We start from the raw sequence: 16,708 nt of genomic DNA on the forward strand, positions 1-16,708 counted from the left end.
GAGAGAGACAGAGAGAGACAGAGAGAGACAGAGAGAGACAGAGAGAGACAGAGAGAGACAGAGAGAGACAGAGAGAGACAGAGAGAGACAGAGAGTCCCAAGGTACATGGCCCCAGTGTGATATAGCATAAAAGAAGACTCATTTTCAGGTGTCAAGAACCTACGCTCTAAAACTCAAATCTCTGTGGCATATACAATGGTGAACCTAAAATGCAGAATTTCTTTGGGAAGTCTTGACTGAATGCCATTTTTCTCACTTTAATTTATCTAAAATAAGGCATTTACTTTTGGGAGAGGAAGAATAGAGTTCAGAGGTTTCAGCAAGCAAAGCACAAAATAAGCAAGATACCTTTTTTACAGAAATTGTTAAATTTCAATATGACTAATTACAAATCACATGTACTTTCAACAGTGGGCTCCTGCAGATTTCTTGGCACATCCAGCAACCCTAATAACAGAAATTGCTTAATGWTTCCAACCTTTTATGTAACACTTAATGACAGTGTTGAATTGCATTTGGCTGATAATTCCTTACCTGAAGGCTTGAATGCAATTCTGTTTTTCTTGCCCTTGTTTACTTGCTTCAGAAAGGAGTCTCTGAGCAAATCAGATGCTGTAACACGTTTACCAGGATCAGGTTCAAAACAGAGCAAAATAAAAGCCCTTGCTTCAGCAGACAGCGACTCTGGAATTTCAGGATGAATCTTAAACATCCCAACCTGCAAGTTAAACATGAATGCAAATTATTTTTATGTGACTTAACCAACCAAATGCAAAAAGACCATGGCCAAAGCTTTCTTGGTACAATCTGTCATGCCTGCACTGACTGCATTTGCAAAGTGGAAAAGGAGCAGCGAAGTGACAGCAAGGCTCCGATCCTACTCCGTTCTGCCGCAGACAYGGCACGAATGCCCACGTGGTGAAACAATGTTAACGCATGGATGCATCCAACCTTCTACCTTTGTACAGTCACAGGGTCTGGACATTGTCTGTATCAAGTGCTTCAAATGCTGCTTCTCCTACTAGCCACAAATCCCTCCTGCTGTTCCTAGTCTTCCACCTCCCTGCCCAACACCATMTCTCTCAGTCGCTGACCTCCCCCAGCACCGCCGTGCCAAGGAGGGGGCACAGCTTCCCTCTCTAGCACTGGCTGCCTCCCTGCCCGGGGCCTGCACCTGCTTTGCTCCTGCTGCTGCCAAATTTCCTCGTACAAATGCTCACAATGACCTTGCCAGACCTTGTCGCCACCTTTAGCACTCAGGCCAGGCACCTTTCATTGCATTTCAGTGTTATTTAACTGGAAATTACATGATGCCCAAAGGGTTAACAGGACATACCCCACCCCCACCTCAACACTTGCACCTTAAGTCAGTAATGGTTTGTTTCTCCAGGTTGCTCCCTAGTGATTTCTCCAGCTCCTTCATGGCCATCTTACTAATTCATACAAAGCTGGCATGAATGTTTCGAAAAGAGAGTTATGTAACAAGTGCACTGTATAGCATGTATCTGGCAAAATTATGCCTGTAGTTGCAATACCTTTATGTAAACATATCTTTAAATAAATCAGGCTCTAGAGAAAAAGCAGGAAGGCCTTCAAAAGACAGTGGCCACAAGAGAGATAGCTGAGCATTGTGCCAGCAGCTTGCTAAAATAGAGAATTGCATTAAAACACTGTGGCATCATTATGCATTTACAACAGTGGTTTAGCTTTTTGAGATCTATAAAATCTACTCTCAGTGCAGGCTGAAGTAAAAAATGCTGAACAGTCGTGCTTGCATTTGAATGACAGCGCAGACTCTGAAATGCTGATGCATTAAGTCCTTCTGCACCATGACTCTAACAACATTCAAAACTCAGTACTTCCTGCCGAGTCAGAGACTGCAGGTAACATTTTTACATACATGCAACTTGCTAACCTCTGCAAATAAATCCATATATGACTGGGCAGGTCACCTAACATCTATACATTGTGTTTGTCTGATGGAGCTTCTTTATTTGATTTGTGAAATCCCACACACATTTTGGATAGTGCCTTATAACGGACTACGTAGTTGTACCACTTCATAAAGTCAGCCCAACAGGGCTTTTGCTTCAGAGCCCAGACCGAGGCAGCCAGCTCTTTGTCAGCTCTAACAACTCCTGTTGACATGCCTGTGTCTGTGGTGGGCCCTGTCCTGTTCATCCACTCCAGGGACAGACTCATGAGGCCAGCTTCAACTGGGGTTGTGTCACCAGCTGACAGCACACTGGTGCCAGGTTATAATCTTCAGCAGCTAAACAAAACCTAGGATTGTTCAAGCCAAGTCCAGTAACTGTGAATACATTTCTCCAAATCTCATCTTTATCTCTGTGGCTCAACAGGAATAATCTTCGTAGCAAGCATCCTGAAATCCTGTGGCAACGCTTTGTCTCCACTGAATGTCATTTGTTCCCACTCCTTTTACACAGAACCAGATGCACACATATGCTCATAGATGAAATACCAGAAAACATGCCATCAGCCAAGAATTATTTCCAATTTGAGATTTTCTTTGTCCCCTTTTCTCTATCTGGTCCAACTCTTCGGTAATTTGCAATTTCCRTATTGCCAACAACATAGCCAAACTTGGCCCTTCCTTCTCCTGACTTGCCTTGTGCWTGCTAGCGTGTACGTATCTGGAAGTGGGGACCCCAAAAGTTCAATATCCCAGCTTTTCCAGGCCTCTGCTGTTTGTACATGCCTGTCCAGTCAGCCTGCTTCATACCTGGCTGCAAATCTGGCTTCTACTTGCTTGCTTCTATTACGCAGCAAAAAGAAACTGCAAAGTTTATGGTGCCTAGCAAGAGGCAGCTCCAAGCAGTTTCTCAGCAGAGTCAAGAAACAGAAAACAAAAGCAAATGCTTGACTGTAGCATAACAATACCATCTGCAGTAAAACTACTAAAAACCCTGCCACAGCCTTGAAGAAAGAAGGGTAGGAAATACATTTTAAAAAATACCAGTTCTGAAATTTTTGGAAGACAGCTCCATGGCCAAGAGACACTTATGGACAGGACCTAAGGATATGGACTATCCTGCCTGCATCTACCTCCTCAGTCTGGGCAGATCTCATCAAGCACCAACAACTGAACCTGGACTTGCTGAAAGTTCAATAAAATGTGCTGAAAAACGAGAACGTCCCTTCACCAAGCAGTTTAACTAAGTGCCAGATGCAACACGACAAGGCATCTGCTGACAGAACCAAATCTGGCATTTACAGCAACATGTAACGACTCTCTCTTCCCATAGCTCCATCAGCAACACTTTAGTGAACTACACCACATTYCCTCAAGCAGCTTCCTTTGAGGTAGTGTCACAAGCCAAGAGCACCAAAACGTCATGTTACACTGTCAGAACAACTAAATCAAAACCCATAAGCATCCCTTTCTTTGCCTTTTAGCTCTGCTGCATGGGAGAACTCAGCCTAAGCTGTAACATGGTGTTACATGCCAGGTTGAATTGAAGCCCAGCCTACTGTAGTTATTGATGAAATCAGATTTTATTAYCATAGGGCCATTAACAATTATACTAATGCTCACAAGGTGACTTTCCACAAGACAAAACATTTAGCAATATTCATAGTTTAAACTGCAGTTTACTTGATTATGGGGATATTTTCCATATTGAAGAATGAGGAATCTGAAGTGAAAATTAAGTGTTTTGCTAAAGGGCCAACTGCAAACCAGTGCAAGAATCAAAACCAAAAAACTTCATCCTTGATACATATTATCAAATCATAGCTTTCATATTACTAGGAGTTTTAGGATTAGAAGTAACTTTTTTCAAATATAATTTATTTTCAAAATTATCCAAAGCATTCCCTCCTCCAGTGTTGAGTATTCAAAAACAGATACACTAAGACAAACAACGTAGCGGAATCAACAGTTGATCCCAAGGAGGTAACTTTGATCCAGAAGACTTAGGATGTGAAATACAGAGCTCCAGAGGTCCATACCAAAAATCCAGGAAAATTAGGCCCTTCTTCCACCACTGCTTCCTACCATCTTGCAAAGACTGGACCTCCAAAAGGTAAGACAAAGCTTCCCTCTGGCAGTGAAGCTTTTTTAAAAGATTTAAAGTAGCAGAAAGAACTTGGATGTCATCACTGGAAACTGGAAAAACGTGAGAGGGTTGAGAACATTAGTTTTCTTAAATCCCCACCATTTCAGGGTGCTACACTGAGTCATGATCTACTTCCAACCGAAAAATGAATTACTACCACCTAAGAGCAAGACAACTTGGAGCAGAGAAGGATCATTCAGTCAGCTTCAAGAACACAGGCCAAACTGTGGCTGTGTGCAGAACAACCCACGTAATGAAAGGCAATGACCAATTAAATTAATATTAAAAAAAATTAAGTTAGTATTTCAAAATTCAAATGCAAGTAAGTTATGCTTACTTTAAACATTGCTGCTTGAGGCTCCCCTAGTTCATGAAAAGGAGGTTTGCCTGTTGCCATTTCAATGATGGTACAACCTAGTGACCAGACGTCAGCTGGTGCACCATATCCACGYGGTCCTTTATCAATAATTTCTGGAGCCATGTACTGCAAGGTGCCTAGTCATGACAAAAACAATAGTCAAATTTACATTTTTCACTGTAATTAAAGAGAAGTAACGCACCTCTAAGCAACTCTGTTTTCAGATACAACCTTTATGAACAATAGATTTGATTTCCATTTTCAGCACTGAAACTAGCCAGAAAGTTATGTTTTGAYATCTTATCTATAAAGCACCTTTTTTCTAATAAGAGCTTTCAAACTGCAGAAAATATATTCACCACATAAACCTAAAGCTTCACCAGAATATAATTATGCCAAAAAAAAATTTTGCAGACCCCGAGTTGTAATGATTTGCATGTAAGAGATGATAAAAAACAACAAAATGTGGATTTTCTTCACGAGAATAATTTTTCATGTGTTCATCCCTATGATGAGAACATGGGTACAGGACAGTATCAGTAACAGCAGGGTGAGGAGCTCAAGCAGAGAGAAAAAAGCCTGGTTATAAAGATGGAAGGGATGGAAGAAGGGATATTGATGAATAAGACAGCTAGTGCTAAAGAGCAGAAGTCTGGAAAAAAAAGAAGTAAAGTTTGTGGGAAGAAAATATAGTTTCAGATTACAAAGGGATAACAGAAGCAGAGTAGAAAGTATGCAAAGCCAAATGGGCTTTGCRGAGAAGTGTTAGAAGTGGGAAAAAAGTTATTTTTCCATTAAATTAGGAATATGTATGGGTCAAATTATCATTGTTTTGTAAATACTGTTTTGCTCTCGAGAAGTCATGTTCTGGTACTTGCTCTCTTAAGAGCAGATGCTAATGTGTTCAGCAAATACTTTTGCCACGTTTTTGATTACTGTCATAACATCGTATCATACCCCAGTATCAGAGCATCACTAAGACTAAATGAAAACACAGCTCCCCTGCAGTCAAGCAGGCCATGCAGAAATATGTCTACTCARGCATTAGAAGACTTGATTTGGGGACCTAACCAAAAGGTGTGAAATGCCTCTGGTAAAACAGCTGCAAGATACGTGACAAGCCTGAAAGAACAGGACAAACAGAACGGGCAAGCACGCTTGGTTTTTACAACACGTTTTTGTCAGTCCTTCATCAGTCATAAATTAAGATTTAATTTCATTCATTGGGAGATACAAACTATAAAATAGATATTTTTAGCATGATAACTGTATGCAATTTTTTTTTTGATAATCACTTTTTTTTTTTTTTTTTGGGGGGGGGAAGTGGCAGTTTACAGGACTCTGTTTCAGTGTAGGCTCATTTGGTTTTCCTTTCAGATAGTCTGGTTCTCAGGATCACTTTTCCTCAACATCCCAGATRAAGCTAACTGCTCATAGTGAAGTAAACTCGGGAAATAGAGCCTGYTGAAGGCTCACAATTAAATCACTAAGATTTAATCTTAATATGGATTTAGTAGTAGCAAAAGAAAAACAAAACCCCACAATGAAAAAAATTCATGGACTTTGAATGAGATAGGAACACACATGCAACTTCTTTTCATCTGCAAGAGATACCTGTAATGACTGTGACTGTAAATAATCCTACATGAATCCATTGCAAAGTATGTTTACAAAACCACATGATGCAAATAAGCTAAAAATCCACACAGAATCTATGAGCCGTATGTCCAAGTAGTTACTCACTTYAAAGCTTTTTTGAAACATTTAATATCCTAACAGGATAATCAATATATTTTTACAAAGGAAAAAGCCTTGTTGTAAAAAATAAGGTAGTTGTGACAATGCCACTAAAGAACACTCCCCTCCCCAAAACATATCGGTATTGCGCACTAGTGACAGAGGATTGTGAAAAGTCAAACAGACGTTGAGGTGGTGTGTGTGGTGTGGTGTGTGGAAGAGTGAAAGAGATACTCTGAAAAGCTATTTTTGTACATATTAGATAAYAAGATCAAAACTTTTTTTAAAAAATCTGAAGTTTACACAAAAGTATTCAAGGTCGTAGAAAAGATCACTTCATTATAAGATGACGATAAATAGACAGGAAGACATAAATTGCAATTCCTTGAAGTATTCTTCTTGTGCTTGGGAATTTTAATATCCAAGRCTGGCAAAAACAAACGTAAAGAAATAAATCTATTGAAACTCCAAAAGCTATGCATGTTGACAAAGTAAGACCCTGCTTAAGACTTATAGTTGGCTGTCAACAKATGAATCTGGATGCCTTTGAAGAGTCCTGGGGTGGTCAGTTTGCCTGTAACAATCTGACTGCAATATTCTTTATAATACTGATAAASAAGAAGAAAGTAAAAAATAAATCAAAGCTGGTCATTCTGGAATCATTGATACTCAGTCATATACTGAAATAGTTAACAATCCACCCGAGCAAAGGAAATCCATGAACATTCTTAATATTTCAAGCACTACAATATATTTTCTTCCACATAAATTCCTACCACTCTCTTATTACAACTTAGAAATAAGTTATTTTTCTTTGTAGGAAATAAGGAAGATAGCAAGCCTGTGTTTATGGTGACCACACTCTTGTTCACTTTCCCCTAAAAATAGATATACCTGATCCCGTTTCCCTCACAAACTCAATAAGCCTCTTGGCTCCAACTCTATTACCWATCCAGTCCTGGATGCCAAGAAGAACCCATATTAAGAACACTGGTACAAACTCCGCTCAATTACTCTTACCTGTAAATGTTTCAGTGCATGGATTGATTCCTGCCAGCCGCTTGGAAGTACCAAAATCAGAAATCTTCACCACACCACTATAGGTGTTCACCAAAACATTATCGCCCTAGGGATTGGATATAAGAAAGACAGAGAGAGGTGAGGGAAAGAAAAAAAGGCRGATGAATACAAATAGATTTCAAATCTCAATACTCCTTCAAGTTATTTTTATAATTTACCTCTCCTCAAAGGAAATTTCTAGGAGCAGGAGGGGAAAGGATTGTTTTATTCTGTCTTACTTTTATTTTAAGCTTCTGTGAAGTCCTACTGAAAGTTCTGTTTGAGGTTAAAATAAAATTAACWGAAATAAACACAATCAAAAACAAACCATACAAGACACAGTGGAGGAGAATTTACCTTTATATCTCTGTGCACAATCTGGTTCTCATGCAGATACTTAAGCCCTTCCAGAATCTGCTTGGTGTAAAATTTTATAGTGGGTTCTTTCATTGGACCCCACTTAGATCTTAGGAGAGCTGAAAGGCTGCCTGAATTGGTTAAGAAGAAAGTGTGTCAAGACAGCAAAATCTCAAGATTAATATGAAACATTTAAGGCTGAATCAGAGTTTTGCGCCATATCCTAGCATGCAAGAGAAATGTAGTACCTACAGTTAAGCAAAGTTTTTCCAAGTTCTCTCAGAGYAAGTCATTTATTGTTGCTCTTGACTGGTTCTTTCGTTCTTGCCAGCTCAGCTTCCACCTCCATGATGTGAAGAAGCCCCTGGGGCATGAGGGCTAGATGCACCTCCCTCACATCAGTCCAATGACTGCTGACACAGACTAGCTACCATTTGGCCTTTAATGAAATAAAGGTCATGGTAGTTAACACCGTGTTATGTTACATACTATAATCTGTGAACCATGGGTGAAGAGAAGCTGATATACTCCGGCAACAAACCAAAACAGTCTTTTCTCTGACTTGCAAAGGTGGAATTAACTTTTGGAAACATCTAGTGATAAAGGAAAGAGCAGTCCTGAAAGAAACCAAGTTATGGATTGGGAGATTGGTAATCCACGCTTCCACTACTTGTAACAAATCTAATTGTTTTTTTAATAACACAAATATTTAAATCATGAGGCAAAATAAAGAGAGTATGGCATTTTCTGCCCATATGAAACTAAATGTAGTGAGTACATTTAATGCCAGACAAATTCAGTCAAAGGGATTTTCAGCCCACATCAACAGTTTCTTAAACTGAAGTTTCCTCAAAGAATCTTTAATAATCAGAACAACTGGTTTATGAATAAATACCTGAACTAGTTCAATAATATCCTGTCCTCAACCACTAACCACAGCACATATTAATATGCGTATATGAATAGAAAAAAAAAAAACAGGAAAACAACAACAGCTGATCATCTTAACAACAGCAGGAGAACAAGTGTTGGCATAAATTCCTTACATTAGCATGCATCATCCAAGTCACAGTGTCCACACTCAGAAGTTGTGGCTTTTAGGTGAGGAGGTCATGGGAGCACAAAAAAGAAAGAACTTTCCTACCTTGAATGTCCTAGTTATATTTAACTACACTTTGAACGTTCATGTCTGAATCTTTGACAGAAAGCCTGAACTTTGTTTTACCTTTTTTTCCCTTTCTTTCCGCCCTTCCCCCCCCCCCTTTTTTTTTTTTTTTTTTTGCAAATTACATTCTTACAGGGATTTAACGCTGACGCTGAAACATACTTGACACTGAACAGTAAATAGCAGAAGGGAGGTAGGAGTGCAGTCTACAGAGGAAATAGACTTCACATCTTAAAACATACGGAAAGCTCATGTAGCGAAACTGGAAATTATGAGCAAGGAAAGCACTTCCCATTTCTCTCTAATTTGCCTAAGAAACAGCAGTGCATGTGTCACCTTTGTGACAATATTACAAGGTAATATTCAGCTTGCTCCATCAGTTTTACCTCTCAACAGAAGTTTACCCTAAGAGCTCCAGTTATTATCCAGCTGCTCAGGCTAAAGGGACCACACAGCTTCAACTCCCACTATTTTAATTGACACATGAGTATTTGACATCAAAACATCCTAACACTAATCTAAAAATCACTGATTTTTCTCTAGGCTTGCAATTATTACAGGCACGGGGTCCTGGGAACACTGCTTTTCAAATCTATTCTTTACATGAGGGGAACACTACTTGTAGGTAACTTCTCAACAGAAAAGCCAGATTTAGTGCACAAACACATTTAGTGCACATCTATTGGTTTTCACTACATTTAGGGTCYAAACTGCTTTTGAATCATTTGAGAGACAAAAGCTCAAAATGATACAAACCTCCTGGTACCTGCTCCATAAAAATCTTAATGTATCCATTTTCTGAAACAGATCCAAGATACTGGACAATGTTCCGATGCTTTAAATATTTATGTAGTGCTATCTCTTCATGAAGAGGTTGAGAATACCTATTAGGGGGGAAAAAAAAGAAGAAYTGAGGAGTAGCTGATGATGCAGGAAAAGGCTAAGATTACACTTAAATGCTAGTTTACAAACAGAATGTATTTCGGGGATTTTGTTCCAATTCTCAACAAATATTTTATCCACAACCTTCACAATGCAGTGTGACTAGCTGCCTACTCAGAAAAGCTAGAGTCAGAGCCAAGAGGAACCCACAAGGATAAACATGCCCTCAGAGAACGTATTTTTATAGAACATCTATCTTTTCTGCATCATTATGCAAYACTGTCTTTGCCTTGGCAACTCTTTATCTCCCACTCCTCTCCCCAGTGTCCCCCAAAAATGTACAAATAAGATACAACCGCAACTTGCAAAACAAAGTATTTCTTAGTTTAGAATATCAGAAAATTTTTTATATATACACACACACATCTTAATATATATATATGAACTCTTTTTTGAGCAATAAAAAGTCCTTATTCTCAGAAAGGACTCTTGAATACCATGAAGAAATAATATTTGGTCATTAGTATACTGTKGTATTAAAAACCAGCTGCAGGGAAATACCTTTTAAGAACCACCAAGCTTTCAGTATTTTCATTAGCAATGTAAATTTAACAATGAACTAGGTCTTACCTGCTGTCTCTCTCAGGTATTTCTTTGATGGCTATTCGGACCTGATTGCTAAGGTCTCTTCCAGCGTAAACTATCCCATAAGTACCTTTTCCTAGAACGACCCTGTCACCATTCTCATCATAATCATATTCATACTGCAGAAAGAAAAGACAAACAAAGTAGTACACAAATTGTTAGTGCTCACATTTGAGATTACAAAAACCTTTAACAGTTTCATAGGCTACTTAATAGGTTACACACCAACCTGGTACACTTTATRACTTCTAAAAAGTCCATGTTATTTGCTTTACAAAACTGTCTTTCTTAACCAGCTTCCAAATGCACTGCCCAAACAAGGATCACAGCATTAAAACAAATTCAATGAAACAGTGTTGGTGAAAGAAGACATTCAGATGTAATCTCTAACAGTTCCTGACAGTTTACTATATTACAGATTTAAAAATGCTAGATTATGTTCCATATGTTTATATATTATGAAAACTCTGTCAGGAACTGTTAGAGATTACAAATTGACATTCTTAATACAATGGATGGCATTATTTTCAGATTCTGTACTTTCTTTTGAGCTTAACAGTAGCAAAATTTGTTTCTCACATTTTCTCATTAGGAACTTTCAAAGAAAACAAAAAAAATGCTGATCTTCTGCAAAATAATTAAATATATGAAGTGACTGTATTAACTGCTGGTGAAACACACATATGGGTCATCTCTCCAGCTGAGTAAGTCACTGGCAGTTCAGTGTCCTCAGTAAAGCTACACCAGTTTACACCATCTCATGGTCTTGTCCCATATGGTGAGCTCATCATAGAGCATTCCTGCTACAAAGACCAGTAAAAAAGCCAATTAATGAATGATGCTGATTCAAAGTACATCCCAGACACTAAACAAACCCAAATTTCTTATGGAATCAGACAATTAGACGGGTTAGACAAAGTGCCCTTGATTCAAATTCAAATCAAGGAGCTGATAAACGGTATTGTAAAAGCACTTCTGCAAAGATTTAAGAAATTAATTGGACAGTTTCATAGTGTCAGCAATGATCAGGTATGCACAGACCTCCCTTTGTGTCATTCTCGGTACAAAAAAAATAAAGATGTCCAATGTGGAAAAACTACAGGTTATCCTCTGTGGCTTCACATGAATTCCCTTTGCAAAAAAAGAAAACTTTTACAATTGCCCTAAGTATTGACATTTTTGTCAATAAGCATTTTTTCTGCTTCATCTGAGAAGACTACCTCATGAAGAACACYTCTGAGATCTACTTCCTTAAAATCCCCTCCAGTTGGTAGTGCAATTCTGCTACTGTGCTGTCCACTTATCACTGAAATTCCCTCTCTCTTCACCTCAGAAAAGATCCTAAGTTTCACACCACTAGATGGCAGGTGCTAAAAAAAAAAAAAAAAAAAAAAAAAAAAAAAAAAAAAAGTCTGTTGTTTATCCTAACAACATATTCTGGTCATCAGTACCGAATTTGAGTTAGCACAGCTGTAATACAGTTTCCTTTTTCATGTTTCAGTATTTCATGGCTGATAACATAATCTTGTTACGTGATAGGTACAATTCTCCCCAAATGTCATGTGTAAAACTTGTCAAGTTCTTGGGTAGTAGCGTATCCAGCTTTCACAACTATCATATGACATAAAACTGTGCAGAAAGAAGGCAGCAGCCACATTGCAGAATTTAAGATTGACAGCAACCCTGCTTGCTCCTAAGTTCCAAGCCTGTAATTAACTCTGTAATTATTGTAGAGAAACCTGCGTCCCCTTGTCAGGGTCCCACGATACATCAAAATTGTTGAAATGTATAGCTCAGTGCTAGTTAATAAACAGTTTAACAGACTGTCTATACTTAATGCCATTTTACATTTGTTTCCTCTCTTTTCAAACACCCAGAAACAAAGATGGAATAAATCCCTGCTGGTTGCCAAAATCTGAATATGTGATACACTACATGTGCAATTCAGTCATAAGGTAGAAGTAAACAAGTGTTCAAAAGCTGACCTTCTGTATGAACTTGGTCAGGGTAGAGTCTGATTTCCAGGATATCCTATTCGGGTGCAGTAGGTACTCTTAAAGTGATAGGACCCTTTTCAGTATCAATATCCAGATACAAATACCTTGAGACTGATACCAAACTGACTAACTCCAAAGTCTTGTTAGTTGTAGACCTAAGTTATAGTTGTTTTCAAAAAATACTGCAATCCAAAATACACAGCACTGTCACAGGAATTCTGATGGAATAGTTGTGACGTCAGATCCGAAATCAGGTTTTCTCCCCCTAAAACTGTGCTCAAGATTATCTTCCTCCTTCCCAAATAGGAACAGCTTTTTTATTAGTGGTAAGAATTTCTGCTTTCTCTTGTCCTTGTCAAATCCATTGAGAAGGTGCATTTTCCATGTTACCTCTTTTTCGAAATAAGATCTCAGGGTACCAAAAGACATTACATGTCTCTGCCCATTTATAAGCAAATCAAATTGACCGCCCATTCTGCATCTTGATTTCCTGATCTAAGGCAGTAAGTACAAGGCAATAATTGTGGAAACTACAGGATATGCAGAATGATATAACTTAAAGATCCAGAAGTTGTTCCGAATTGTAACAGATTTGCTAGAATGGGAGGCATTTGTAGAATGGGAGGGAATGAGACGGGCAGCTCAAACAAACAAACTGCTGTTTTATAAACAGCAGTTGGATTGACCCASTTTGCCTAACCAAAAATAAAAATTACAGTCCACTTTTTGTGATGGCTTTAGAGAGTGCAATACAAACTGAAACACAGAATATGTACTCAGTGCTACAGATATGGATATGGCTGTGAGGAAAACAGTGTGTCTTATGAAGACATGCATTCACCTCACCTAACTTGGACCCACAAAAACTGAATAATCCTTTCCAGGTTCTTCCATATCTGTACTGATTACAAAGAAAAGCTACAGTAACCAGGTTACTCAGGTCTATGTTCCAATGAATGGCCTAAAATACAAGGGATTAATCTGATCCTAAACATCTGGAAATCCTTATGAGAGAGTAAGGYTGTCAAATCTCAGTTGGTTAGAGCTTGGTGCCAATAATGCCAAGGTTGTGGGTTCCATCCCCATACTGGCCACTCGCTTGAGAGTTGGACTAGATGATCGCCAGAGGTCCCTTCCAACCTTACCAATTCTATGATTCTATGAAATGAATTTTTCGTGAGAAAATTTTTCTASACACTGGCTAGAAAAATTGAAGCACATTTCCAAAATGGCTTTTTCCCAGAATTTATTTCATATCTCGTCTTTCATCCACCTGAGCTAGGTGTCATTAGACTATTCTTATTTATGGATTGTTTGCTATGTTAACAAAAGATCAGTAACTCACTTCATTAAGGATTCATACAGTTTACATCAGAATAGCAACAGGCTCACTTCATTAAAAACCTCTTTTTCAAATGAAAGCAGTTCTTGTATACAAATATTTTCCTAAGATTTGAAATTTCACATACAGCTAAGTTTGAATGTTATTTTTGTTATCCTTACAGGATACTRATAAGAAAAATGCAGGGTAAAGAGAAAAGAAGTTTTGGAGTTTTCAGATCTTTTATCCTTGACATACCTCCAGAGCGTCACCATCAGTTTCTCCTTCTAGTTCCAAAGTATTGCCAACTGCATCAGACAAAATTTCTTTAACTAAACCACAGAATCTAAAAAACAATAAATATCACAGGATCAAAGAAAAATACCCTCAGAAAGGAATTAAACAGTTTTTTCACACAGTGGGCTTTACTTTCAAACTAACATACTGACTAGCATATTCAGACATACTTTTCTTTTATTATTTACTTTCTCCATGCTCATCTTGTTTCGTACGACAACGAACATGGAATACACATTGAAAAGTGTATGTAATATATGCATAATATATGCATAATAAATATTGCAAGAAAAATAAATTACAGTCCATCCCTAAATATTAGGCATATTAACAAATCAATCCCACTTTAACTTTGGCAGGTTTATATGTTAAATACCAATCCCCAAGAAGAATGTGGTCTTTAAAGATACCGGCCTGAAATTCAGTTGGCATGCTTATGGTTAGAGACAACATGCTCATCTGCAGAGAATATTTAAACACACAGTGCTAACCATAATAGGTATCCATGAAGTGATATAAGCTACAACTTGCATTACATCTAGTTGTTCTTACCTAAATCCAACTGAAAAGCTACATGAGGGAATCTAAACCAATACAGTAACGTGACATGCCAYGGCCAAGAGACAGAAAAAGAAGATAATAATTGTAATTTTGAATAAGCTACTTTATCCTAAGCTCTTTTTTTTTCAGATCTAATGACTTGTAARGTAAACTGATCAGAAACAAAGAGTAATTTAAGTGTAATGAGACATTGCTCTCGTTGACTCATAAATCACTGAATTTAACTCATTGCTTCTAAATGCGGAAAAGAAATGAAATGAAAATAGCTACTTTTAATCTTTACTATACCAGTTGTATTTGGGGAAGAGATCTCACATGTACTACCCACACATAAACTGAACTTACCTACTACATTGGTTTTCTGTAGAAAAGTAGATTTGAAAGTCATCAGAGTTGTCATGGACATAAAGAAAACAACATCGCTCATCAAACTTGGAGATGCTGTAAAAATTACATTGAGAAAAGTTTATTTTGGATGTAACTATGAGAAAGAATGGAGCAGGAAGGAGTGTTTTGTGTTTTTTTTTTTTTTTTTTTTTGAATTACGAACACTGAGTGATCACCACTAAAGATTTCATATTAAAAATATTTCAAAATACTGCATGCTAACTCAAAAAGTATGACAATTTTAAGTTGTCACACAGAACAAATATGCCATTAAGTATAAAATATTTGTTTCTGAGTTTTTAATTCCCAGTAGTAATTAAGAATCAAAGTAAATTAATTTCTTATCTCTCTTTAATTAAAGTTATCTTTCTAAGCTGCAATTAGTTTCTGTGCAATATGTTGACTGAAGGTAATTAACTTGTGTTTTAGAAATGTTTTGCTGAGTTATGCTCAGCAGCTCCACAGATTTCAACAGCAACCTTACATTCATTCATATTACATTGGACTAGCAGAATAAAATATCACATTCAATTCATTTAAATGAAAAATTGCTCTTAGAAACAAATAATGAAGTTACAGGATAATCTCTGTCCAAATGCACAACTGAAGACTTTCAGAGCAATTACTACTCATCTAATTCAGAAAAGTACTTTTTCTTTGAGCTTATTTGCTTAAACAGATTATACAAGTTCAGAAAAGACAAACTTTGGACCTGAAACTTAGATGCCTATGGTCAAAACTGTAATGCAGAAATCCTCTGATTTGACAGAACTCATTAGGTACCTAAATTGCTGCTGTGCTTGGATGACAGGCTTTTTAAGCACTTAAGCTTATTATACAGATAGGTGGTCCCTGCCAACAGCCATTTAATGTCCCTAGGGAGGCTTGATCCACCAATGAAGTGCTTCACAGACTCAAGGAGATGGGACGCCCAGGTATGTTCCCTGCGCTTACGGCTCCTCTGGTTTGCAGCATCTCTGTCCCTGGCTTTTCTGGCAGCAAAGCTGCCCAGCTTACAATGTGTAAGCAAGCCCCTAATTGTAGTTTTGTATTTTGCAGTTGTTTACACCAAATATGATTCTTTTCTACTAATTCTGTTCCACAGAACAATCCTGTTCTTTCCAYGTGATAGTCTGATCTTCACTGGTACTAGTATTTGGAGTTCTAGGGGTTTTTTTTATCATTAGTTTTCATTAATCTAGGTGTAACAAAATGTAACTACTTTAACGATTTAAAAGCTAATCCTTGAGATGCTTTGCCAGCCATCTCCTTCCAGCTCAAGGATTCTTTTCTTAGCACAAAATACGTCCATGCCTCATTTAACAGCTCTCCAGTGAACTAAGTTTTAGCTAAAAAAAATTTAAATACAGAAGGCAGTCACAGAAAAGAGACTTCAATTTCCTTCTCTGAATTCTAGCTGTCAGTAGAATGGAATGAATTAAGATCTCATTAACTGAGAAGTTTAGTAAATATGAAAAAATGCAGGTACACAATTGAAAACAGGAAAATCTAGAGAATACATACACACTTTTTAGATGAGTACTCCCGTTAGAAATATACAGCTCTAATCATGCATGAAGACTTTATTTTAWTGTGTTTCAAGTCAAGTTGAAGAGAAGAAGCTTTTACAGAAAACAGGCCATGCAAAGCAGAGGTTTAAGGTAGAATTCAGGTTTTGCACTTAAGGCAATCATAAAACCAGGCTTAACTGTTTTCAGACACACCAACCTTATTCCCCTAATGGAGGAAGCTGTAAAATTCCATTCATGAATCTGCTTCTGTAAAGAACAAAGATCTGTATCAATCAAGATCTATATCAAAGATGTATATCCTGAATTACTATTGAAAAGAAAATCAATGTA

General features: G+C 37.6%; 1 protein-coding gene across 1 annotated transcript in view; it reads right to left on the bottom strand.

Moving 5' to 3' along the window:
* The window catches only part of MAP3K15 (mitogen-activated protein kinase kinase kinase 15), an 85,968-nt gene that overhangs the window by 8,838 nt on the left and 60,422 nt on the right, over positions 1-16,708 (bottom strand). Inside the window, exons 13-21 of the mRNA XM_085323163.1 lie at positions 16,575-16,624; positions 14,805-14,900; positions 13,860-13,947; positions 10,269-10,402; positions 9,513-9,640; positions 7,592-7,722; positions 7,196-7,301; positions 4,418-4,575; positions 536-719 (exon numbers count right to left, since the gene is read on the bottom strand). Of these exons, the coding sequence (XP_085179289.1) occupies positions 536-719; positions 4,418-4,575; positions 7,196-7,301; positions 7,592-7,722; positions 9,513-9,640; positions 10,269-10,402; positions 13,860-13,947; positions 14,805-14,900; positions 16,575-16,624 (1,075 nt within the window). The remainder of the gene's footprint in view (positions 1-535; positions 720-4,417; positions 4,576-7,195; positions 7,302-7,591; positions 7,723-9,512; positions 9,641-10,268; positions 10,403-13,859; positions 13,948-14,804; positions 14,901-16,574; positions 16,625-16,708) is intronic.

Source organism: Rhea americana, unplaced genomic scaffold (genome assembly GCF_003343005.1).
Source record: "Rhea americana isolate MKP2758 unplaced genomic scaffold, rheAme1 scaffold_82, whole genome shotgun sequence".
Lineage (NCBI taxonomy): Eukaryota > Metazoa > Chordata > Aves > Rheiformes > Rheidae > Rhea > Rhea americana.